General features: G+C 59.4%; 1 protein-coding gene across 1 annotated transcript in view; it reads right to left on the bottom strand.

Moving 5' to 3' along the window:
• CHD3 (chromodomain helicase DNA binding protein 3) overlaps positions 1–26,156 on the bottom strand; it is a 62,144-nt gene that overhangs the window by 18,208 nt on the left and 17,780 nt on the right. Inside the window, exons 4-23 of the mRNA XM_065417167.1 lie at positions 24,122–24,246; positions 15,482–15,720; positions 14,561–14,691; positions 13,721–13,868; positions 12,601–12,615; positions 11,253–11,428; positions 10,494–10,727; positions 9,674–9,877; positions 9,248–9,459; positions 8,639–8,770; positions 8,163–8,262; positions 6,092–6,283; positions 5,340–5,540; positions 4,820–4,957; positions 4,011–4,132; positions 3,286–3,459; positions 2,598–2,739; positions 1,822–1,953; positions 1,366–1,483; positions 806–930 (exon numbers count right to left, since the gene is read on the bottom strand). Coding sequence (XP_065273239.1) covers positions 806–930; positions 1,366–1,483; positions 1,822–1,953; positions 2,598–2,739; positions 3,286–3,459; positions 4,011–4,132; positions 4,820–4,957; positions 5,340–5,540; positions 6,092–6,283; positions 8,163–8,262; positions 8,639–8,770; positions 9,248–9,459; positions 9,674–9,877; positions 10,494–10,727; positions 11,253–11,428; positions 12,601–12,615; positions 13,721–13,868; positions 14,561–14,691; positions 15,482–15,720; positions 24,122–24,246 — 3,060 coding nt within the window. The remainder of the gene's footprint in view (positions 1–805; positions 931–1,365; positions 1,484–1,821; positions 1,954–2,597; positions 2,740–3,285; positions 3,460–4,010; positions 4,133–4,819; positions 4,958–5,339; positions 5,541–6,091; positions 6,284–8,162; positions 8,263–8,638; positions 8,771–9,247; positions 9,460–9,673; positions 9,878–10,493; positions 10,728–11,252; positions 11,429–12,600; positions 12,616–13,720; positions 13,869–14,560; positions 14,692–15,481; positions 15,721–24,121; positions 24,247–26,156) is intronic.

Here is a 26,156-nt window from a genome sequence, read left to right as displayed (position 1 = left end):
CCAATCCGTCTGTCCATGCACCTCCGTCCATCCATCCGCCCGACCATCCACCCGCCTGCCTCCCCGTCCGCCCAACGCACCCGCCTCCTCGTCCGCCTGACCCACCACCCGCCTCCCTCCGTCCGTCCGCCTGCCTCCCCATCCGCCCGTCCATCCACCCGACCCACCCGCCTGCCTCCCCATCCGCCCGTCCGTCCAGCCGACCCACCTGCCTGCCTCCCCGTCCGCCTGCCCATCCACCCGCCTCCCTCTGTCCACCTGACGCACCCGCCTGCCTCCTCGTCCGCCTGACCATCCACCCGCCTCCCTCTGTCCACCCGGCCCACCCGCCTGCCTCCCCATCGGCCCGTCCGTCCACCCGACCCACCCGCCTGCCTCCCCCTCCACCCAGCCATCCACGTGCCCAGGGACGCCGGTCTGTCCCTTCCATCCCTCCCTCCCTCCCCGTGACCCACATCCACCCAGCCCATCTCAGAGGCAAAGATCTACCTACCCCGTCCTCCAGGGCAGCTCTCTGCCTGAGTCCACCCCCCTGAGTCCCCTACGGCTCTATCTACCCAACCACCCCGCCCCAGGGGCATCTCTCTGGCCAGCTGACTTCTTCCCAGCTTCCCCTTCAGGGCAGGACCTCAGAGACGGGCCAGACCCCTGACCGGGGTAAGGAGCAGAGGCTTCATGGGTGGCCACCGAGCTACTCTGCAGCCAGAGATGCAACCTGGGGCTCGGGACGGGTCCCCGGGCCCGGTTCTCCGTGGCAGCCAGCCTGGGAAAGGGGGATCCTCTCCTGCCCCTGCAGGGGACTCACCTGGATGTCGTTGTGGGGGTTCCAGTCCGAATCGAAGATCACCACTGTGTCGGCGGTGGCCAGGTTGATGCCCAAGCCCCCCGCCCGGGTGGAGAGCAGGAAGCAGAACTGCTGAGCGCCGGGAGCTGGGGGGAGAGATCGCACGGGTCACACGGGGGAAATCCTGGCCTCCCGCACGGCAAGAACACCCCCCCCCCCAATCAAAGCTCTCGCTGTCTGGGACCAAGACCCTGGGCACCATGGGACTGGGGAAGAGGGGGCCGGGGTGGAATCTCCTCCCTGACGAGAGCGGGACACTAACGAACCAAACCGCCCGCAGCTGCTAACGCAAGCCTCACAGGGCCAAGGCTGGAGGCGTCAGCTCGCGACGTCACCGTCCCTCTGCACCACCTCCCTGGGCAGCGCCCGGCATTACGGGGCCCCGATCTCGATCTGCGGGGGGTGTGGGCAGCGCCCGGCGTGAGGGGGCCCCCGATCTCGGTCTGGGGGGGTCTGAGCAGTGCCCCGGCGTGACGGGGCCCCCGATCTCGGTCTGGGGGGGTGGGCAGGAGGAATCGTACCATTGAATCTGTCGATGGCCTCTTGCCGCAACGTCCCAGTGATCCCACCGTCGATCCGCTCATACTTGTAGCCTTCGTAGTCCAGGAAATCCTCCAGCAGGTCCAGCATTTTCGTCATCTGAGTGGCCAGGGGAGATCAGGGTGGTCAATACTGGGCTCCAAAAACGTTGCTCCCTCGCCTGGCACGGAGATGCAGCCACCTCTGGGGTGGCCGCAGCCCCTGTTTAACCACCCATGGCCATGCAGGAGTTTCAGACGGGACGCGAAAGAGGTTGCTGTATCCGTCTGGGAGGGGATTCAGCGGGCAGGATGAAATTGCCCGGGGCCGGAACTCCCCAGGACGCCTGGGTTCACACCCTGCGACGCCTGGGCATTCGGGCATGGGAGGAAAGACACAACGTACGTGTCACCCACCCGAGGCTGTGACGTACCCGCAGACCCAGGCCGGTCCCTCACCTGTGAGAAGATTAGCACCCGGTGCCCCTGCTCCTTCAGCTTCCGCAGCATCTTCTGGAGTAGCATCAGCTTGCCGGAGGATTTGATGAGGGCCCCGCCCTCGTAGGCACCGCTGGGCAGCTTGGGGGATTCCTGGCGAGGCAAAGACGGCAGCCGTTCGGCTCCGAAGCCCACCCGCCCGCCCCCCGCCGCCCGTCCTGCCCCAGGCGGGGCCGATCCCTGGCGCCGCTCAGGGGAGACCTTTGGGGTGGACGCCAGCCCTCGGGCAGGTAACGGGACGGAGATCGGCCCACCCCCGGCGCCAAATCCTCAGCCACAATGAAACAGCCCCGCCAAAAAAACCCCGGATTCCCTCCCCCACCTCGTCGGTTTTTAAATAAAATTCACTGTTTCCCGCCCCCCCAGGCCGCGCTCGCTAATTTTCCCGGCGTTCAACCAATGCTCGGAATCGAGACGTGGTAAAATCGTTCGAACGTTTTCAAAAAAACAAAGTTCCCATGTCGATACATTGCTTTAAACGGATTCTCTCCGGACCGAAATCAATGGGAAGTCATAGAATGTGTCCAGGGGGCCTAATCTACATATAAAGCTCCACCCAGCTCTGCTGACTCCGCCTCCTGGGGCCAAGCCCCGCCCTTTCGGGATGAACCATGGTCTGCCTGACTCCCCCCCCCATACCACTTCGACAGGCCCAGGTACCAATGCGCCCACACCCTCCGGGGTACACCGGGGTCTCCCCAGACTCCTCCCCTCCCCCGGGGACAGGCGGGACGTACCATCGCAGCCACGGGGAAGAGGTAGGGATGGTTGCAGCACTTCTTGAGGTCCATCATGATGTTGAGCAGTGAGACCTGGTTTCCGCCCCCCCGGGAGTTGAGGGCCTCGAAGTTGCGGGTCAGGATGTATTTGTAGTATTTCCTGAGTGGGTAGAGGGAGGGAGGGTGAGGCTGGGCCCTGCCACCATCCCAGACTCTGCTCCCCAGGGACCCTGACGCCCAGCCCCCAGCTCTAACCCCTAGACCCAGCTCTGATCTGGGGAGAGAACCCAGGAGTCCTGGCTCCCAGTCCCCCCTGCTCTAACCACCAGCCCCCACTCCCCTCCAAGAGCTGGGGAGAGAACCCAGGAGTCCTGGCTCCCAGCCCGACCCCCTGCTCTCATCACGTTCCCCGACACACTCACACAGTGCCAGGCAGGGAACGGCTCTCCGATCCCATCCATACTACATCCTATGACCCTATCTCCTATGTCCCCCACTGAGCCCCCGCCCCGCTCCCTGCCCCACAGTGCCCCCTAGCGCCGCCCTGCGGCCAGCCCTGCCTGCCAGGGGAGAGCGCCCCCTGCTGAGCCCCCGGCCCCGCTCCCTGCCCCACAGCGCCCTCTAGCACCGCCTTGGGGCACTGGCCCTTTAGCTGGTCTGTCCCCCCAGAGTGTGTGTGTGCCCCTCCCCCACCGACAGGCCATACTTCTGCATGGGGCTCAGCTCCACACGCACGATCAGCTCCGTCTTGGCCGGCATGTTCTTGAAGACGTCGGCCTTGAGGCGCCGGAGCATGTGAGGGCCCAGCAGGTCGTGCAGCTTCTTGATCTGGTCTTCCTTGGAGATGTCGGCAAACTCCTCCAGGAAGCCCTCCAGGTTACTGTGGGGACAGGCGGACGGGGCCGGGTTAGCCTGGGCCCCCTGGCCCGGCAGCGCTGGCAGCCTCCCTCGCCGGGCCTGGGCCAATGCCCCGGCATGCAGCACAGACCCCTTAACGGGAGGAGAGCGCCCCCTGCCCTGCACCCCGCTGAGCCCCGCCAGCCCGCAGCCCCACTCCCCCTGGTGTCCCCGGCCCTATCCTGCTTCACTAGGGGAATTGGACCCAAGAGGCCTGGGGTCTCCAATCCCCAGCAGAGCACGCCACCGAACTTTGCTGTGCCACCGTGGGTGAGAGGTCCCATACTCCTAGGGGTCGTGGGGCGTGACTTTCCCACGCCCCCTCCCCAAAATCAAGCCAACCAGTGTGGGGTGATGCCCAGGCGGGGTGGAGGCGAATCGGGGGACGGCTGTCTCTTTGAGGTGGGGCCATTTGCCAGGAAGGGTGGTGTAGTGAAATTCCCAGGGCGAGGACACGTCCCGGCTCCCTTGGGGACCCCAGGGGGCGGGGTGGGGGTCTCGTGTGGGGCAGGGGGGTGGGAGGGGCTGACGTACTTGAAGCGCTCCGGCGTGAGGAAGTTGAGCAGGTGGAAAAGCTCCTCCAGGTTGTTCTGCAGCGGCGTCCCCGTCAGCAGCAGCTTGTGGTCGATCTTGTAACCGTTCAGCACCCTGAAGAACTGGGAGGGGCGCGGGGGGGGGTGTCAGGGGCTTGCAGCCCCCCCAGACAACAGGGGGGGCAGCCCGAGGGTCCTCTGCAGGGAGCTCAGAGAGCTCGGCAACCCAGCAGAGAAACAGCTGAAGCCGCCAGACCCCACTCCACTCCCAGAGGCAGGGGGAGAACCCAGGAGTCCTGGCTCCCAGCCCCCCCTGCTCTAACCCACCAGCCCCCACTCTCCTCCCAGAGCCAGGGAGAGAACCCAGGAGTCCTGGCTCCCAGCCCCCCCGCTCTAACTCACCAGCCCCCACTCCACTCCCAGAGCCGGGGAGAGAACCCAGGAGTCCTGGCTCCCAGCCCCCCTGCTCTAACCCACCAGCCCCCACTCCCTTCCCAGAGCCAGAGAGAGAACCCAGGACTCCTGGCTCCCAGCCCCCCCTGCTCTAACCCACCAGCCCCCACTCCCCTCCCAGAGCCAGAGAGAGAACCCAGGAGTCCTGGCTCCCAGCCCCCCTGCTCTAACCCACCAGCCCCCACTCCCTTCCCAGAGCCAGGGAGAGAACCCAGGAGTCCTGGCTCCCAGCCCCCCCTGCTCTAACTCACCAGCCCCCACTCCCTTCCCAGAGCCAGAGAGAGAACCCAGGAGTCCTGGCTCCCAGCCCCCCCTGCTCTGACCCCCCAGCCCCCACTCCCCGCCCCGTGCCCGTACCTTGGACTGGTTGTTCTTCAGCCGATGAGCCTCGTCCACCACCAGGCAGGCCCAGCGGATGGAGCCCAGCGCCGCCTGGTCAATGGTGACCAGCTCGTAGGACGTGAGCAGCACGTGGAACTTCACCTGAGCTTCCCTCTGCAGGGAAAGGCCGGGCCAGGTGAGTGGATGGAGCGGCAGCCGGGACCCCCGCTGGGGACGGGCCCTACCGGGCGCCTGGCAGCTAATGAGCCGGAGACCCCGAGCCACGGGCCAGTGGGCAGCCCCCTCAGCGATCCCCAGCCCCTGCGCCTCCCCTACCCGGCCTCAGCGCCCTGCAAGCCCCTAGCACCGTGAGCCAGGCAGGTGACGGGAGCTGACAAGAGAACCCAGGAGTCCGATCTCCCAGCCCCCCGCTGCTATAACCACTAGACCCCACTCCCCTCCCCCTGCCGGGGAGAGAACCCAGGAGTCCTGGCTCCCCTGCCCAATGAGAATAACCAGGCACACGTGGCTCGGGGGGAGGGGGTGTGTGTCTCGCCTTCATCTTGAAAGCCTTCTTCCCGCCCTTCATGGCGTTGTCCTCGAAGGAGAACTCGTTCTCACGGATGATGGAGCGGCTGTCCTTGTCGCCCGTGTACGTCACCACGTAGAACTTGGGCGCCCACATCTGGAACTCCCGCTCCCAGTTGATGATGGTGGAGAGTGGGGCGCTGACCAGGAAGGGGCCTTTGGTGTGACCCTGGGCAGAGAGAGACACCCGGCAGGTTAGGGGGCAGAGAAAAGAGCGGGTGGTTATCCAGGGAACCGGAGATGCGACCACCTCTGGGGCGGGGCGAACAGTTATCCAGGGACCCTTCGCCCGGCGCTGAGATGCGGCCACCTCTGGGGCGGGGCGGCAGGTTACCCAGGGACCCCTCGCCCGGAGCGGAGATGCAGCCACCTCTGGGGCTGGGCGGCTGGTTATCCAGGGACCCCTCGCCCGGCGCTGAGATGCAGCCACCTCTGGGGCGGGGCGGCTGGTTACCCAGGGACCCCTCGCCCGGCACTGAGATTCGGCCACCTCTGGGGCGGAGCGGCTGGTTACCCAGGGACCCCTCGCCTGGAGCGGAGATGCAGCCACCTCTGGGGCTGGGCAGCTGGTTATCCAGGGACCCCTCGCCCGGCGCTGAGATGCAGCCACCTCTGGGGCGGGGCAGCTGGTTACACGGGGGCCCCTTGGCCAGCGCGGAGATGCGGCCACCTCTGGGGCGGGGCGGCCGGCTCTCTGGCTGTTTCCCCAGGCGACGTTACCTCCTTGTAAAGGGAGTAGAGGAAGACAATGGTCTGGATGGTCTTGCCGAGGCCCATCTCGTCGGCCAGGATGGTGTCGGTGCCCTGGGCCCAGGAGAAGCGCAGCCAGTTGAGCCCCTCCAGCTGGTACATGTGCAGGGTCCCACCTGTGGAGGTGATGAACCGTGGCTGGGTCTCGTACTTCACCGTGGGCTGCAGGGCGAGAAAGGGAGCCGGTGATGGGAGGCACAAGGGATCACGGCAGGAACAAACACACGTGCGACAGGGCGGGCCCGCCCCACAGGTCACGCACTCACAACGCTCCAAAGCACCTCCCCCCCACACTGAAACCATCCCACACACCATCCCACACACACACACACACACAAAGTCAGTGACCCACCGTCCCACCCACAAACCTATACACACACACACACACACACACAAAGTCAGTGACCCACAAACCTACACACACACACACGCAGGGTGGATAAAAATCAATGGTTCTTTTTTAAAAAGTCAAAAAAAAAAATATTCTTTTTATTTAAATTTTTTCCCTCAAAAAGCATTTTCTCTAAAGGTCGTTTTAATTAAGATACATTATAGCTCATCATGGAATAGGGATTATAAATTCGAATTCTATAGTGTAAGACAATATATTCAGGTAACATTTAAGAAAAGTTTTGTGAGTGAGTTCTAATAGGTCATGGATTAGGGACCCAATTTGATGGGGTTCCACAGGCTTCTGTATCGATTATTTCGGTTAATCTTTCGATCTCCCCAATGGGACTCAGAGCTCAGTCTAGAAGATACCATCAGAGATGTTTAGTTTTGCAGGTCTCCAACTGTGGATTTGTGTCTCCAGAGGTAACATGCTTGTTAGCAGCAAAAATGTTTTAAATAAATAAATAATATATAGAGGTGAGAAATAACAGACCTCAACTCTATTGTCCCTCTGCAAATACACAGAGTCAATTCCTGACCTCTCTCTAAAAGTGAAACATTTCAAAAAGTTCAATGACGAGAAGATTGTTGGGGGCGGAATAGACCAATGGCCAAGGAGAAGACGTCTGGAGGTAAATGTCAGAGGCGAGGGACAGACGCTTTTTTGTTAAAATATTATGTTTGCCATTGAAGAAAAAAATCCAGAATACTTAACGTTGTTGTTTTAGTTCAATAAACAATGTAAATGTCTGTCTGGTGATATTCTCCTCCTAATACAGCCTGGCGAGAAAATCCTCCAAATATTAATGAATTGGAGATACACCTCTACCCCGATATAACGCGACCCGATATAACACGAATTCAGATATAACGCGGCAAAGCAGCGCTCCGGGGGGGGAGGGGGGGGCAGGGCTGCGCGCTCCGGCAGATCAAAGCAAGTTCGATATAACGCGGTTTCACCTGTAACGCGGTGAGATTTTTTTTGGCTCCCGAGGACAGCGTTATATCAGGGTAGAGGTGTAGTTGAATTGGAGATAGTTCACCTCTCAATGACTTCAGAAATATCTGCTTCAATTATCTTTGGTAAACGAAATAACCAAGCCATCAATCATTCATTTTCTGATATAGCTGTAAAACTCGGCTGGAAAGTTTTCAGAATAAATCACTTTAAAAATGTATCGTGTGGACCTTCTACAAACGAAAGCGACAGCTAGCTCTGAGGTGTGAAGAATATGTATTGAGGTTATAACAACCCACAAGAATGCACTTTTGTGTAGAAAACCATGATTAAATCGAGTCTTCCTGACTAGTGATTTAAATCAGGATTTAACTAGATTTGATTTAAATCAAATCCACCCTGCACACACGGAGTCGTACCAACCATCCAGACACATACACACACACACACACACACACACACACACACACAGAGTCAGTGACCCACCGTCCCACACACAAACCTACACACACACACTCATATAGAGTCAGTGACCCACTGCCCCCCCCCCCCATCACCGAGCCCCATTCAGTTCTCCACCGGAGGAGCACCCCCTGTTACCCCAGTTCCCGGGTGCCTCCAGCATCCGGCATCCCCCTCCTGGAAACCGCAGGGGCGCGGCGTGGGGCACACACACACACACACACTCACGTCGTTGGTGGGGGAGTTCGGGGGGCCCTCCGACGGCATCTCCTTCTTCTTCTTCTTGTACCTGCGGGGCTGGGCCGGGTCCTCGCCCATGATCAGCTCCCTGGGCGGGTGAGAGACGAGTTAGGAACCGACCCGGCTCCGGTGCAGAGGTAACCGGCGGCGAACGGGACAGAGCGCGGGGGGCCCCGGAAGCCCCCCGCCATGGCAGGGAATCGGCGAGCCGTGGGGCAGAGGATGCCGGCAGGCAAGCCGCGCCCCACGCTGAAGAACACCCCCAGTCCCCTCGCCCCGTCCCCTCTGTAAACGGATCGAGAAACCAGTTCGGTTTTTTTTGCCCCCCGCGGCTCCCGAGCTTGGCTCCGCCGGTGGTTAGAAAAACCTTCGCTTCGTTTCAAGGCCAAAGCCGGGGCTGGCCGGTTGCCGACCCCACATCCTCGGGGCCCGGGATTCCCTCCCCGGCTCCCCCCAGCGGGTACCTGTGTCTCCAGTAGGCGTGCTTGTGGAAGTCAAAGTCGGGGATGGCCATCTCGTCCTCCTCCCACGTGGACTGGTCATAGGGCAGGTCGCGCCACTTCACCAGGTAGTGGTAGTTCCCCTTCTTGTCGATGCTGCCCGGGGAGGGAGCCGGTGAGGGATGGGGCGGTGGGATGTGCCAGAGGGAGCCGGTGAGGGACGGGGGTGGGGGGTGGGATGTGCCGGAGGGAGATGGGGGCCGGCGGCTGGAACGGGCTGCATGGCTCTGGGCAATCAGCTGACGGCCCCCCGCCCCCGCCCGATGCCCAGTGTGGTGCCGGGGACTTTGGGGACAGAAATGAGGGTCCCCAGCTCTCCGCGGGGCCGCCCAGGGGTCACTGAGGGTGGAGCAGGGGGAGAGGGAGAGACACCCAGGGCCCCAGGGCAGCGCAGGGGGCAGACGGGGACACCCAGGGCCCCAGGGCAGCGCGGGAGCAGACGGGGGCACACCCAGGGCAGCGCAGGGGGCAGACGGGGGGCACCCAGGGCAGTGCGCGGGGGGCAGACGGGGGCACACCCAGGGCAGCGCGGGGGGCAGACGGGGGCACACCCAGGGCCTCGCCCCGGCCCACCTGTGGTTGATGATGCGGTGAATGGCCATCCACTCGGGCTTGATGCCGTAGCGGTAGAAGCGTTCCTCCATCTGGGCGTAGAGCGGGTCTTTGCTCTTCCGCTTCTCGCTCTTGCCGTCGTCCTCGCCGGAGCCGTAGTCCAGCGGGGGCGGCTCGTCCATGTCGTTCTTGCGCTGGTAGTTGCGGTACATCACCAGGTGGAAGATCTCCAGCTGGGCGCCGGGCGGGGAGAGGAAAGGGGGTGAGGCGCTCGGCCGGCCGAGCCCGGGGGCGGCTACTGGGGCTTTGCCGGACTCTGCACAGAGCCCCATGCACCCCAACACCCCCCAGCCCACCCCGCGCCCCCATGCCCCCCCATGCGCTCCCCACCCCACCCCGCGCCCCCACACACCCCCATGCGCCCCCCAGCCCCCCCCGGAGAGCTACCTGCAGCTCCTTGGCCCAGGAGCAGTGCCAGTACGACTGGCCAACCCACTTGACGAAGAACTCCCGCTCCGAGCGCCCCTGCAGCGCCTTGGGTGAGGGCTCGTCCGGGGCGGCGTCGGGCAGCCGGGGCACCAGCACGGGCGGGGGCGGCTCCCCCCAGCGCCAGTGCAGGATCTTCTGGACCCGGCCCTTCAGCACGGGGCACTGCGGAGGGGACGGAGGGAGAGTCAGGCCCACCGTGCTCCCCCCCCCCCCCCCAACGCCCACCCGGGCACCGGGTCCCGCTCGGATTCAGCGCCAGCTCCCCCTGATCCCCGCAGAGTCTGCTGCTCCCTTGCACTCTGGGCAGGACTCCACTTCCTGTCCTAAAAAGGCCCTGTTAGGTTTGGTCATCCTGCCTCAGAACAGCTGATATGCCCCACCCCAGAGGTGGCTGCATCTCAGCACTGGATGAGGGGTCCCTGGGTAATCAGCCGCCCCGCCCCAGAGGTGGCCGCATCTCAGCGCCGGGCGAGGGGTCCCTGGGTAACCAGCCGCCCCGCCCCAGAGGTGGCTTCATCTCAGCGCCGGGCAAGGGGTCCCTGGGTAACCAGCCGCCCCGCCCCAGAGGTGGCTGCATCTCTGCTCCAATTTTCCAGCTCTCCCCACGTCCACGAACTCCCAGTCTCTCTGGGATCCTGCGGGACGAAAAGGCCCCGGAGCCGCTTTACAATGCAGAGATCTCCCCGTGGCGCTTTTCCCTCGGTGCTCAGCCCGGGGAGGCCAGTGGGAGGGGGCCTGGGTCTCCCCCAGCACGGGGAGCGGAGTGGGGGGCCCCTACCGTGCAGCGAGGGCAGAGCCATTCGCCGTTGGGGATCTCAGGCAGCGGCGGGTTGAGGCAGTGGATGTGGTAGGAGGAGATGCAGGCGTCACAGCACAACAGCTCCCCGCCGTCCTTGCAGACCCGGCAGTACTCCATGTGGTCGTCCTCCTCCTCCTTCTCGCCTTCCTCCTCCAGCTCTTCCTCGTACTCCTCGTCTTCCTCCTTAGCTTCCCACTGCACCCCCTCCTTCTCCTGCGGGGGGAGCGAGGCAGCGGGTGAGACGAGCGAGGCCGAGAGCGCGAGCCACACGCAGGCGCCCAGCGAGACGTACGCCCAGGCGTGGGCCCAGGCGCCCAGCGGGACGCACGCCCAGGCAGGGACCCGACGCTAGGCGTGGGCCCAGGCGCCCAGCGGGACGCACGCCCAGGCAGGGACCCGACGCCAGGCGTGGGCCCAGGCGCCCAGCGGGACGCACGCCCAGGCAGAGATCAATAGCCTCTCTCAGAGAAAGCCGGACTCTCTTCTCTCCAAATTCGAGCAGCTTGCCCAGGGAAACCGAGTCAGGCCGGTCGGCTTTTCACCAGCCGCCAGCACCCGGGTCGCCCGGATCACACGTGCCAGGCCTCCAAGGGCACTGATTTCTCAGTAGCACCCAAAATGCACCAGGCCCTCCTGGGAAAGGCGGCGGGGGGGTCTACGGGGCACAGGGATGGTACCTAGGCGGGCAGGGGGGCGGGGAGCGAGGGGGGCGGCCAGGAAGGAACAGGGGCGGCTTACGCAGTGGGGACAACTCCATTTGCCCTCGGGCGCCTTGTCGAGTTCGGGGTCCAGACACACCAGGTGGTAGGCCCTGGGACAGGTGTCGCAGAGGATGATCTCGCCGCCCTGTTGGCACACCTCGCAGTAGTCCTGGTGGTCCGTCTCGTAGCCGTCAACCTCCTCCTCGCCCGGCACTGGGAGGGGACGCAAAAGCAGATGCTGCAGAAGGCGGCGCCCAGACCTCCCGGGACACGCCGTTCCCGCAGGCCAGGAAACGGATTTCCCATCCCCGCGAGGTCAGGATCCCCACCCAGCGATCCCGTCTCGGGCCAGGCCGAAAAGCTCAGAAGTTCACCGCTCGCGGCGGGCTGACCAAACTTTTTTTCCTCACGTCGGGTCAATCGAAATAATCTGTTTGGCGACTTTCTAAAACTTTGGTTTCAATTTGGACCGTTTCCAAACTTTGTTTGTAGTCCAATTAGCTCATGTTTCAAAAGCGTTTGCGATTCTGACCGTTCTTCCAGCGGAAAATGTTCATCTTTTTCAGTCCAATCAGCTTGAAATGTGGCTGATTTCCACCTTTTGGGATCTAATTCACTTCCCTTTCAAAAACATTCATGATTTTGACTAGTTTCAATGTTGAAAATATTCCCAACTTCAACCTTTTCCCAGTCGAATTCTAAACAAAACGGCATTTCGAACCAAAGAACGGAAACCACAATTTCAAGATTTCTCCTGTCCCCATGAATATTTTTGAGAGTTCACGGTTTTTTTCCCCTGCCTTGAATCGGGTCGAAAACATGACCTCTCAAAAAACCAATCGAGAACGGAACAATCAGAATTTTTTTTCCGTTTTGGGACGATCAAAATGATTCATTTGGAGAATCTCATAACGACTCGTTTCAATCGCGAGCTCTTTTCCCCTCGCAGCCTAATTAGTTCAGATTTCTGAACAAAGAGTTGTTTCCGACTGGAACTTTTCATTTCGACGGTTTCGAACCCCTCCCCTCTGCCTTGGGATTTTGGTTGAGTCGGAAAAATCCCCCAAGCCCAACCTGTTCTGAATGCTTTCAGATTTCACAAATCGGCATTTTCTGATGATGAAGAAACGATTCATCGAAAGATTCCCGCATTGTCCGTACTAGGAGCAGAGGAAGTCTGGCTCGATGGAGGACATGGGAGTCCTGCGCTTTATCCCTGCCCAGCTGCGTTAAGTCACTTCCTCTGTGCCTCAGTTTCCCCACTTAGCCTCTATCTATTCAGGGCTTCTCTACAGGCTACTTAACTAAAAAAAAAATAATAATCGATAAAAAAAACCCAATTTGAAGTGTGAAATTTACCAAAACAAGCTAGAAACCCACTGAACCGGGACACAGGAGAACTGGGTTCTGTTCCCAGCTTGGCACTGGGCAATTTGCCGCCTCGTGCCTCAGTTTCCCTTTCTCTAAATGGACATAATGACACCGATCTCCTGTGGAAAGCACTTTGAGATCTGCTGTTGGAAAGCGCTAGATAGGAGTTAAAGTCTGTTATTATAGGAACTAGAGACGCTCTGGTTCAACCACTCGAATTCCTTCAGGGAAGTGTCCCCCAGGAGGTCAGACGAGATACCACGATCCCTCCCCAGCCTTGGAACAGCTCGTCCGGGTGGGGGGCAGCCTCTCACCATGCGTCTGCGCAGCGCCCAGCACCACGGGCCCCCGATCCTGGACTGGGATTGCAGAGATCGCTGTAATACAATAACGGTCAGAGTTTGCATCACTGTCGTACCCACAGGCTGGCTCAGGGGGGCGGGGAATGGGGCAGGGGCCTGTCCCCTCTAGGGGGCGCCGGCTCCCATCCGGCCCCAGGGCAGGAATTGCCTGGCACGGGGAGGCACGGAATGAGACATGGGGCCTTTCCGTTTTAAGGAGTGCTGGAAGATGCTACCTGACCCCTTCAAACAGCTCATGCCCTGAAGCCTGGAAGTGAATGGCCGACATCCCAGCTTGTCTACCTTGGGGTCCTGGACTGATGCACGTCAAGTATTTGAATACTACGCATATCGCACTGAGTCACAGTTGTAAGCTACCGGGGCCTTTTTGCACAAGCCGGGGCGAGCTACATCTTAGGGACTGCTGGCCCGAGTCAGACCATCTAGCCCGGTCTCCCGGCACGCCCTCTGGCACGCAGGCTCTGACCCCTGTGCCCATCTAGCGCGGTCTCCCGGCTCACCCCCTGGCACACTGGCTCTGACCCCTGGGCTCATCTAGCCCTCTCTGGTACACTAGAAGCCCCTCTGCTGCAAGCCGGCGACAGCTGGAGCGTCTCTCAATCAATTTCGGCCCACGGGCTGTCATTCCAATGGACATATCTGCTCTGCCCCCTGGGTAAAAGCTCCTCCCACCCTGAGAAGCCCCGCCCCATTACAAAAGCCCCTCCCATCCCCAGAAGCCCCGCCCCTGGCCGGAAAGCTCCTCCCGCCCAGCTGCCAGGGCCACGCTCACCCTTCTTCCTTTTCCGGCCAGGCCGGCCCCGCTTGAGTTTCTTGACCCGCCCCGAGCTGTCGGAGCGCACTGAGGAGCTGTGGACGCTGGAGTTGTCGACGTCAGACTCCTCCTCCATCTCGCCCACCTCGTCGCTCTGAAACACATGCTGTACATAACCAGAGCGGCCCTCGTTAGGAGGGGCTCGGCCAGAGGCACAAACGGGGAGGGGGGGGGGAAACGGGGACGGATGGCGGGTCACGTGGGGTCATTGAACCTCCCCCCAGACCTGGCACAGAAGGGGCATCGGTGGGACCGAAGAGACCGGGGCCATGGATTAGCGGGGCCCCCGCGGTCGCACACGAGACCCAGCTGGGACAGGCCGTGCCCTACCCGGCGCCCCGAGGCCGGGGATAAAAAGCCCGCCTGTCGGGACCCATTACTGCAAATACTCGGGCACTGCGGCCCGCGGTTCTTCGCACCACGGAGGCTTTTCCCGGCCTCCTGGGTCAGCGCTCGCCTGGGAATGCTCTTAACGTCGAGTCCGAAGGCTGCGCCTGCGTGCCTCAGTTTCCCCCAGGGGTTACCGAAAGCCGGGAGGGCAGGGCAGCGGGTCGTGACGGAGGTGTGACGGCAGGAAGCACCAAAGGCAAGTGGGCTTCTCTCGGGACTTGGGATGTAGGACCCTGCTGGGGCATGGGTCGGTCGGGTGCCCCGAGTCCCAACCTGGTTATTTTGAAGCATGGATGCGAGCCGGGGAGACCTCGTGAGAGTTGGGGACCCGGCGTGACCTCCCTCCTGACCACCCAGCCCCCACCCCTGGCTCCCCCCGCGCCCACGGCCCCCAGGGGCGTGGCTTACAGAGCTACTCTTCTTCCGCTTCCCCCCGATCATGCCCAGCTTGATCTTCAGGGGAGCCATCCTCTTCCCCTTCATCTTCCTCTTCATCTCCGGCACGCGAGGGCTCTTGCTCCGCCTTTTGTGACCCGGCCCTTTTGTCAAAGAAAGCGAGACAAAGGCTCCAAATCCACCTCCTGGACAGGCATGGCCGGCCTCCTGTCCCAGAAGGGGAAACTGAGGCACGGGGAAGGGACCAGCCATAGGTCACAACGCAAGCAGCTGGGGGTAGAACCCAGGAGTCCGGGCTCCCAGCCGCCCCAACCCACCAGCCCCCACTCCCCTCCCAGAGCTGGGGAGAGAACCCAGTCGTCCAGGCTCCCAGCCCCCCTGCGCTAACCCACCAGCCCCCCCTCCCCTCCCAGAGCCGGGGAGAGAACCCAGGAGTCCGGGCTGCCAGCCCCCCCTGCTCTAACCCACCAGCCCCCACTCCCCTCCCAGAGCTGGGGAGAGAACCCAGGAGTCCAGGTGGGTGGGGAGGGGAATGAGACACAGGGCCTTTCCTCTCCCGGCCCTGATGCATCATGGGAATTGTAGTTGCAGGTGCCCCATGCAGCTATTGTCCTCTATAGGCCAGAGGACTATTCCTGGTCAGACTACATATCCCATGATGCACCGTGGTCTTGGAGAAGGGGTGCATCATGGGCATACCCGGGCAGGAAGCATCATGGGTATTGTAGTGGTGGGTGCTTCATGCGCCCCTTCCCCTCTGTAGTCCGGGGTCCCTGGTGGGACTACATCCCCCATAATGCTCCCCCATGGTCTTGGGGGAGGAGAAGCAGTGCATCGTCATAGTCCCTGGCCCTGGTGCATCATGGGAGATGTAGTCCAACCCCCTCCCTCACCCCACAGAAGACAAGCGGGACGGGAACCCGGGCGACTCACCTTTCCCTTCTTTGGTTTTGGCTTTGCGGATGGGAGCGGGTTGCGGCTCGGTAGCCACGGCCGAGACGGCGGCCGACACCTGCTCGGCCACGGCAGCAGCTGCCGCCGCTGCCGCTGCCGCCACAGCCGCTGCCGAGCCCTTGAAGGGGTTGTTGGCGCTGAACTCCCGCCACTTGGCGCCCAGGATGGTCATCATCTTGGACATGGGGATCTTGGGGTTCTTTTTGGCAATGAGAGGCCTGCGCGGCACGAGACAAAACGGGGGGGAGGGTGAGCGTGGCGCCGGCCGGGCCTTTGGGAGCAGAGTCCCCCCTTCCCACCCCCCAGATCTGAGCGCCCCCCACCCCCTGCAGGCTCCCTGCGACGAGCAGCAGCATGGGTCACCCCGCTGCCGTGCCAAGAGTTCCCGGGTGTGCTCGAGCCCTGCTCCGCTCCAGGCCCTGCCCCCACCCCGCCCCTCCCCCTTCCTGCCCACGCCCCGCCTCTTCCCACCCTCGCCCCACCCCATTCTGCACCCTCTCCACCTCTTCCCGCCCTCGCCCCGCCTCTTCCTGCCCCCGCCCCGCTTCTTCCCGCCCCCTCCCCTCCCCCTTCCTGCCCCCGCCCCGCCTCTTCCCGCCCCCTCCCCGCCTCTTCCCACCCCATTCTGCCCCCTCTCCGCCTCTTCCCGCCTCTTCCTGCCCGTCCCGCCTCTTCCCACCCCATTCTGCCCCCTTTCACCTCTTCCTGCCCCAACCTCGCCTCTTCCCGACCCATTCTGCCCCCCTCCACCTCTTCCTGCCCCCACCTCGCCTTTTCCCGACCCATTCTGCCCCCTCTCCGCCTCTTCCTGCCCCCACCTCGCCTCTTCCTGACCCATTCTGCCCCCCTCCACCTCTTCCTGCCCCCACCTTGCCTTTTCCCGACCCATTCTGCCCCCTCTCCGCCTCTTCCTGCCCCCACCTCGCCTCTTCCTGATCCATTCTGCCCCCCTCCACCTCTTCCTGCCCCCACCTCGCCTCTTCCCGACCCATTCTGCCCCCTCTCCGCCTCTTCCCGCCCCCACCTCGCCTCTTCCCGACCCCGCTCTGCCCCCTCTCCACCTCTTCCTGCCCCCACCCTGCCTCTTCCCGCCCCTGGTCTGCCCCAGGCCCTGCCCCCACTCCACCCCTTTCCACCAACCCCCTCCCCCTGCGTCTTCCATCCCCACCTCTTCCTGCCCCTGCCCCGCCTCTCCCCACTGCCTCTTCCTGCCCCTGCCCCGCCTCTCCCCACTGCCTCTTCCTGCCCCTGCTCTGCCACAGGTCCCACCCCCGCTCCACCTATTTCCCAAGCACCTGCCCCGCCTCTTCCTGCTCCCACTCCTCTGCCTCCCCCCAGCGCCTCCTGCACGCTGCCGAACAGCTCATCACTGGCAGGTGCTGGCGAGGAGGCGGAGGAGCTGGTCAGCGGGGCTGCTGGCACAATTTTCTTTCCCGTGAGTGCTCCAGACCCGGCGCACCCACGAAGTCGGCACCGATGCCGTCTCTGCCATTGGAGTTAGCACCCTCGGAGACGCACAGGCTTAGTTCAACACCTCGCTGAGCAACTGGCTCAGGCTCTCTGCAGACACCAGCTAATCTCCGGGAAGCTCCCTCCCCCCCAGCGCTATCCTCTCAGGCACATGTGGCTGCGTCAGTCCCGTTAGGGGCAGTTCGCACCCAAGGCGGATTTGGTTTCAGGCTCTCTGCAGACTCAGGCTGCCTCGGATAACCCTCAGAGTGAAGCGAGTGTTTTCTGGGCCGCCGTAAAAGCGCCAGACTTTGGTTTTGCTTTTGAAATGAAAGTCGCGATTTGGGAGTGCAACCAATTCACAGCCAGGTCAGAGGAGAAACACATCCGGAGCATTAAATTCCTCTCCCTCCGTTACCTCGGCGTAAATCCCTGAAGCCAAGGGAGACGTTCCAGATTTACACCGGCATCAAAGGAAGCAAAAGCTGACTCTACAGCGGCTCACCAGCAAAACAGCACCGAAAGGTGCTAAGACTTTATGATCACAAGCATATTTCTGTGTTCACAAAGGGCACGTCTTCACTACCCGCCGGATCGGCGGGTAGCAATTGGTTTATGGGGGATCGACTTATCGCGTCTAGTGAAGACGCGATAAAATCGATCCCTGATCGCTCTGCCGTCGACTCCGGAAATCCTCAGCGGCAAGAGGCGGCAGCGGAGTCGACGGCGGCGTGGCAGCGGTCGACTTGCCGCCGTCCTCACAGCCAGGTAAGTCGACCTAAAATACGCCACTTCAGCTACACTATTCACGTAGCTGAAGTTGCGTATCTTAGGTCGACCCCCCGCTGTAGTGTAGACCTAGCCTTAAGTTAAGAAAGCAGCCAGAGCCTGCACCGATACCAATCTGCACCAGTACAGGCTTTGCTTGAAGCAGTGTTCCTCATTACTCCTATTTTAGAGCGTCGGGAAACAGGCCCAGAGAAAGGTCCCGGGCGTCAGCAACCCCCAGACCTCCAAATTCCCAGGCGGGGAGACCCACTGCAAGCCGCTGGAGCTTGCAAGTTAGCAAACCGTCGCCTCGGCTGCAGAGTTGTATCGCGACAGAACCCAGACGCCCCAAATCGCGGTGGGAACCCGACGGGGCCAGGTCACGAATGAAGGGCAAGAGAAGGCGGCGGTGTGGGCCAGTGCAAGGGGGACCGACTGGGACGCAGGATGCCTGGGTTCTGGTCTCAGCTCCGCGACTTCGAGAGACTCCCTGCCCCGCTCTGTGCCTTGGTTTCCCCTCGCACCCCGTTGTTTTCCCTATTTAGGTTGTAAGCACTTTGGGTCAGGGACGGTCTCTTTCGCTACCTGTCTGTGCAGCACCCTGCACCCCAGGGACCCTGATCTCGGTCACCGGGTGTGTCTGTTCAGTGCCTGGCAAAACAGGGAGGAAGGATGTTCTTTGTTCTTTTATGTTGACACCCGTCCTTGAGTCTGAATAATTTACCACCCTGCCTCCTAATGCACTAGCTAAGTGGCACGAAGCACATTAGGCAGAGATAATGGAGCCTTAGTCACATGTGAAGCCCCACTCGAGAGATAGGTCAGCTAGCAGATAAAACACTGACATCTCTCAAAACCTACTTGGAATAGGAGAGGCCCTTAGACGAACGCGGGGCAAAAATTTTCAGCCAAAAAGCCTCCGCCCCCCACCACAACCACGGATTTGGCGTCGCCAATGAACGTTTTGTGAATTGGTGTCGGTTTCACCGAATTGTTCGCATCAAGGGAAAAGAAATGATCCGACATTCCAAATGAGCCCAAACGTTTCATTTAGATGGACGGCCCACACCCGGTCAGGGTGGTGCTCTGTCCCGCTGTAGTGGGATACACAGAGAGGTTGAGGAGTTGCTACCCTGTTGCGCACACTCAGACATTTATATGATCTCATCAGACAGGAGAAAGGGCATAAACACAAATAGAGAGGATGAAATTTCCCTTCTGGGCAGGTATTTTCTAATAGCGGTTTTATTGCATCTGAAACATGCAACACTGGCCAATGCCAAGGCTCATAGGGCTAAGCCAAAGGAGCAATTAAATATCCCTCTATGCAGCGAGAGTTGAAACAACAGGAAGCCAACGCCCAAAGCAATGCGGAGCAAAAGCTAAGGGTGTTTCCATGGGATTGATTTGGTTGCAGTGTGCGTGGGAGAGAGAGAGTGACAGCAAGCCAGCAGAAAGCGAGAGAAAGGCAGTCGTGTCCTAGGAGGAGGCCAAGGGACAGAGCTCCTTGGGCCACAGGGCTGGCTAGCAGTGGCGTAGCCAGGTGGAGGGAACAGGGAGAGCAATAAAAAAAAAAAGGCACCACCCACGCTTTTATTCACCCTGTGGCGCTCTGGGTCTTCGGCGACGGGCCCTTCACTCACTCTGGGTGTCTTCGGCAGCATTGAAGGTCCCGCCGCCGAAGTGCCGCTGAAGACCCGGAGCGAGTGAAGGTCCCGCCACCGAAGACCCGGAGCACCGCCGGGTGAGTAAAATAAAAGCGCCGCAGTGGATGGCGCCTTTTTTTTTCCCAATCGTTCTCCAGGGTGAGTAAAAAGGTGCCAAGAAATTGACAAGGCCGCTCCGCGCTTCCCCCCAGCTACGCTACTGCTGGCTAGAAAGGCGGGCTTAGAGATTCACAGATTCCAAGACCAGACGGGACCACCGAGATCATCTGATCTCCCGTACAACACGGGCCACAGAACTTCCCCAAAGTGATTCCAGTTTGAACTGGAATAGATCTCGGGGGAAGATGGGAGAAATCCCATCTTGATTTAAAATTTAAGACTGTGAGTTGGTGGATATTATTGGTAAACGAACAGGATGGCACCTAAGAGGATATCTGACTTCTATCATCCATTTCTCCTCTGAACGGAAACAACCATCTGGGTTTTAAGAGGGGCAACGCCCCCTCTCTTTGTGACCATTTCTGCTCTGTAGTACACACATCATCTGTATTCCCCCTCTTCATTAGACAAACGCCCGTCAGGGATGGTCTAGATAATACTTACTCCCGCCATGAGTGCGGGGGACTGGACTAGGCGACCTCTCGAGATCCCGTCTATGATTCCGGTTAGAACGACAGCCCGATCCTGTTGATAAAGGATCAGTTCGGAGTTGCACCCCGTTTTTACAGAGCACGCCAAGGGCTCGTGACACAGTGACTGTTCCGCGCTGTCAAGCTGGAGGACTGCGTCCCGTTTTGGGCTTTAACAGCCACGTGGCCAAACTGGAGAGAATCCAGAGAAGAGCAACAACAACAAAACGCTCAGGGCTTTAGAAAAAACGTGACCTATGCAGAATCCCAGGCACCACTACAGGCTGGGGACCAACTGGCTAAGCGGCAGTTCTGCAGAAAAGGACCTGGGGGTTACAGTGGACAAGAAGCTGGATATGAGTCAGCAGTGTGCCCTTGTTGCCAAGAAGGCCAACGGCATTTTGGGCTGTATAAGTAGGTGCATTGCCAGCAGATCGAGGGACGTGATTATTCCCCTCTATTCAGCACTGGTGAGGCCACATCTGGAGTACTGCTTCCAGTTTTGGGCCCCCCACTACAGAAGGAATGTGGACAAATTGGAGAGAGTCCAGCGGAGGGCAACAAAAATGATTAGGGGGTTGGGGCACATGACTTACAAGGAGAGGCTGAGGGAACTGGGATTGTTTAGTCTGCAGAAGAGAAGAATGAGGGGGGATTTGATAGCAGCCTTCAACTATCTGAAGGGGGGTTCCAAAGAGGATGGAGCTCGGCTGTTCTCAGTGGTGGCAGATGACAGAACAAGGAGCAATGGTCTCAAGTTGCAGTGAGGGAGGTCTAGGTTGGATATTAGGAAACGCTATGTCCCTAGGAGGATGGTGAAGCACTGGAATGGGTTCCCCCTAGGGAGGCGGTGGAATCTCCTTCCTTAAAGGTTTTTAAGGTCTAGCTTGACAAAGCCCTGGCTGGGATGATTTAGTTGGGGTTGGTCCTGCTTTGAGCAGGGGATTGGACTAGATACCTCCTGAGATCTCCTCCAACCCTAATCTTCTATGATTCTATGATTCACAAACACAGTTTGCGGATATAAAGTGGCCACCCATACATAAAAAGCACGAGCGACGTCAGTACAAACGAAAATGTCATATGGCGACGTCTTTATATACTGCTCTATAGACTGTATGCAAATATATGCACAATATTTAGATTCCAACCGATGTATTTTATAATGATATGGGTGAAAATGAGAAAGTCAGCACATGTTCAGTAGTAGCGCGCTGTGACACTTTGGTATGTTTATGTGGGATTTTGTACGCAAGTAGTTTTTACTGAGGTGAAACTTGGGGGTACACAAGACAAATCAGACTCCTGCAAGGGACACCGTAGTCTGGAAAGGTCTTGGGAAGAGAAGGCCGAGGGGGGGACTCGGTCGCAGTCTTCAAAGCCGTAAGACGGTTGTTATAAAAAGGACGGGGACCAATTGTTCTCCATGTCCGCCCACGGTGGACTGACCTAGTGGAGGCCAGACCTCTCGAGATCCAACTCATGGAAAGAGCTGATTTGGCAAATCAGACACCAGGTGGCGCTCCCAGCCCAGCTACGGCCTCGGGGAGTAGGGAAAAAGGCCACCGCTTGTGGGGATATTCTGGTTCGGGCCCTAGAGGCAATCGGTCCCGGCAGCATTGTTCCATCCTGAGTGGTGGGGGTCCTTTGCAAAGGACCAGGACGAATATTATCCCTGTTTTACAAACAGGGAAACTGAGGCACGGAGGAGGTGGGCAGAACCCACATCTCCTACCTCCCAGCCTATGCTGCCTCCCACCCCTGGCTGGGAGTGGGGGTCTGTGGGGTGGTCCCCAGTAGTCGGCGCCTCAGCCAATCCTCTGAAGTGGATCCGACCAGGTCCCTTCCTCAGCGGCGCAAAGGATGCTGGGTGCAAAGAACAGGCCTGGTGAAACGCGACCGCCAGCGCTATCCAGGGCTGCTCCCCTGGTCTCTGGGCCCGGGGGAGGACCAAAGCTGACACAGCTGAAAGGAGCCAATAGACACCCAGCTCGCTCCAAAGGCCTGCGGGAAGCCAAGCTGGAGAGGAGACCCCTGATGGAAAACACTGAGAAGTCAGCTCCAGTCTGAGTGCTTCTGCTATTCGGGGAACCAGCTCCGAGGGCTAATTAGGCGACTACCGATGCCTTTAATTCCTCCCGGGAACCAGCTGGCAGCCACCACGGCTCCCGTCGCTCCGGGCCTGGAATTCCACTTGAATAGACTTGGCGCCGGCTTGGGTTTTCTGGGAGGGCTGGAGGTGTTCGCTCTCCGCGGCCAGGACGGCTGCCGGCCGCGCTCGCCAGGCAGTAAGGAAGCCTTCTTGGCCGTAGATCCTCCCCTGGCAAGACTAGAATCTGACTCCAGCCCCCGAGCTGGCTGCCGCAAACTCCCTCGCTCAAGGGCGCCAGCGTGAACCCTGCCAGCTCCCCACAGCGTTCTCCCGGGCTTCTTGGGGCTCTGCCAGGGGGCACTCAGCCCAGGTCCCTACAGATGTCTGGGCTGCCGCACCAGCTGGGTGAGGCATGACGGGGGCGGGCTGCTGGGGCGTCATCGGGGTAATGACGGCATGGCAGAGCCCGTGTCTCCTGGCTGACCCTCCTCTGGGCCTAGCACAGCGGGCTGAAGAGTGATGGGGGTCGGCAGAGGAAAGACCCCAACTGGTGTCAATGGGGCCAGATCCCAGCCAGTGTCAATGGGCGTCTCTCCATCGGAGTCAACGGGGCAGATCCCAGCCAGTGTCAATGGGCGTCTCTCCATCGGAGTCCATGGGGCCAGATCCCGACTGGTGTCAATGGGCGTCTCTCCATCGGAGTCAATGGGGCCAGATCCCGGCTGGTGTCAATGGGCGTCTCTCCACTGGAGTCAATGGGGCCAGATCCCGGCTGGTGTCAATGGGCGTCTCTCCACTGGAGTCAACGGGGCCAGATCCCAGCTGGTGTCAATGGGCGTCTCTCCATTGGAGTCAACGGGGCCAGATCCCAGCCCGTGTCAATGGGCGTCTCTCCGTTGGAGTCAATGGGGCCAGATCCCGGCTGGTGTCAATGGGCGTCTCTCCACTGGAGTCAATGGGGCCAGATCCCGGCTGGTGTCAATGGGCGTCTCTCCATTGGAGTCAACGGGGCCAGATCCCAGCTGGTGTCAATGGGCGTCTCTCCATTGGAGTCAACGGGGCCAGATCCCAGCCCGTGTCAATGGGCATCTCTCCATTGGAGTCAACGGGGCCAGATCCCAGCTGGTGTCAATGGGCGTCTCTCCATTGGAGTCAACGGGGCCAGATCCCAGCCCGTGTCAATGGGCGTCTCTCCGTTGGAGTCAATGGGGCCAGATCCCAGCTGGTATCAATGGGTGTCTCTCCGTTGGAGTCAACGGGGCCAGAACCCAGCTGGTGTCAATCAGTCCTGGCTCCACTGACACATGTTACTGGTCTTCTTGGGGTTCCTTCTCCCCGAACATCTGGTGCTTCCGAGCGTGGGGGGAGCTGAGACTGGATCCACTTCCTCCTCCCGCTTCAGGATCTGCTGGCGGCAGCTGCCGCCAAGGGGGCTGGGGCAGAGGGAGACGGCGACGGCTTGGTCCAGGGTCGTGATCAGCAGCGGGGGCATATTTTAGGGATTGGGGGAGCCTTTTCATCCTTCTCCTCCCCAGCCATAGGGCAGGCAGACCTGGGGCAGCACCCCACCGCCAGAACAGAGACGCTCTAGAGCAGCTCCATGCACCCCCATTAGGCACTACTAACGAGCTCATGAGCTCAGCGCTGCACAGAACTCCCACCCTGCCCCGACCGAGATCGGGGCCCCGTCGTGCTGGGCGCTGCACAGACCCCCCTGGCCAAGATCAGGGCCCCATCACACCAGGCACCGCACAGACCCACCTGACCAAGATATGGGGCCCACCACCCCATAGAGATCCCAACGAAGGCCTGCCGGGCGCTGCATGAGGTACAGTTCCTGCCCAGAAACCTTCCTCTCTGCCCAAACAACGGGTGGGAGGGGAGACGACCCACCCGAGGTCACATGACAGGGCAGGGGCATGAACAGAACCCAGGTGTCCTGACTCCTAGCTGCCGCCCACTGTCCACCCTACAGCCTGATTCAATGGGAAATCCGAAGACTCCAGGATCTTACCTCATGAACTGGCTGAAGGCTTTGTAGTTGGTGAGCGTGTGATAATCCTCCTCGGAGAACACGTGGTCCACGTCTTCCAGCCCCCAGGTCATGAGCAGCTGGGCCGAGGACTTCTGCTCCACCTGCTGAGCAAGCCAAACGCTCCCCGTTAGCCAGATCCTATCCAAAGGGGAGGATACACCCCTGCCCTCCCAGTGGGAGGTTTCCCAGGATTGGCGCGTGGAGAGGAAGCGTGAGGGACCACCACAGAGGCATCCTAAAGATTCCAGTCCTGAGAGATCTACCATTCTCCTACGTCCCTGCTAGAGACAGGATACAATGGAGCATCCATACTGAATTGCCAAGGATCCAGTAATTAGCAGCAAAAGGGAGTGGGCAAAATGGAGCCATAGCATTCGCGGCCAGAAGGTTCTACCAAATCATGCAGCACGGCCTCCTGTCTAGCGCATGGCCAGCCACGTACTAAACCCAACAAAAGCGGGGACCTTTCTCGGTTTTCCAGTTCATGGGCAAGTCTGACAAATCAGGGGACGGGAGAACCATGATGGGCTCGAACCAAAAATAAAGTTTTTCAAACTTCTCGGCATCTCCAAAAAAAACAAACCACCCAACTGTTTTGGGTCGAACGCAACTTTTTGCTCGCCCGGAAATGAAATGATTGGTTTCGATTTCGATCAGGTTTCATTTTTTAAAAAAAATAAAACGAAGAGAAATTTTGAAAGTTGTTTTGAAGAAAACAAAAATCAAACGTTTCGTCTGCAAACTTTTTTTTTTCCAAAACATTTTGGATTTTTTCAGAGTAAAACAACAGGAAATGAAGAAATAGAAAATCGCTTTCAACTGAAAAAATCAAAATGTTTCATTTCGGTTTTGAGCCCTATTTACCATTTTTGTTAAATGAAATTACACCTCTACCCCGATATAACGCTGTCCTCGGGAGCCAAAAAATCTCACCGCGTTATAGGTGAAACCGCGTTATATCGAACTTGCTTTGATCCACCGGAGTGCGCAGCCCCCCCCCTCCCCAGAGCGCTGCTTTACCGCGTTATATCCGGATTTGTGTTATATCGGGTCACGTTATATCGGGGTAGAGATGTATTAGATGAAAAGTCGTTTAGAAACAGTTTGAATTTTTCAGCTTTTTTTTTTGTTCCTAGGAATTTTTTGTTTGTTACTTTGCTTGGGGACCAAAACTATTTGGCAAAATGGAGGCAAATTTGTTAAATATTTTGGTGCCACTGAATCTATATTTTTCAAACACTCCCGATTTTTTCCACATGAAAAACTTCCCACTGGAAAATGTGATTTTGTCAAAACCGACTAAATGCTTCATTTCTCCCAAAGCGGGAAAATCAAAATGAGAAATTTCACTTCAATTTTTGGCGGAACAGATGGGGATTAACTGAGGCTGGAGCTCCGAAGCAGAATTATACCCATCAGAGGAAGGGAGGGTCAGGAACGGCCTTCCAGTGGGGGGCACGAGGGAGACAGCCGAATGAGTCTGAAGACGGACCTTGCCCAGTGTCTGATTGGGGGCCTGCCGTAGCTGACACAAACTTGGTGACTCGGGCGTTCCCTGCCTGTCCTAGGTCTCAACTAAAAAACGGTTGCTTCGTTGCCGTTTTCCATTTTCAGATTTCCTGTTTTGGGGAGGGGGTTCTTCCCACTTTTTCTCAGGGAGAAGGTTAATCAAAGGGTGAAAGAGGGAAAAAACCCCAAAATCGCAAAGCTGAACATCGGAACAAACTATTTTCAATTAAAAAGAAAAAATGTGGTTTCGAAAGGAAAATTCTCCCCAAACCCACAACATTTTGCTGGTGGACAATTTCAGATTTGGGATTTCCCCAACGCCATCCGTTTGCCCCGCACCTTCTCCGACAGAACGGCAGTCCCAGAGCGCTTTGGACAGGCAAACTCGGCTTCGAAACAACAGGGAGGAGGGAAACTCCGCTAATAGGGGAGTTATCTTGAGAAAGAGCAGGTGCTTTGGAATGGCTGAAGGGCCTACCAGAGTTTATGCACCTAACTCCTGATG

Source organism: Emys orbicularis, chromosome 15 (assembly GCF_028017835.1).
Source record: "Emys orbicularis isolate rEmyOrb1 chromosome 15, rEmyOrb1.hap1, whole genome shotgun sequence".
In the NCBI taxonomy this organism is placed as follows: Eukaryota; Metazoa; Chordata; order Testudines; family Emydidae; genus Emys; species Emys orbicularis.
The sequence above is the reverse complement of the archived record's forward strand: the minus strand, read 5'-3'. Positions and strand labels throughout refer to the sequence as shown.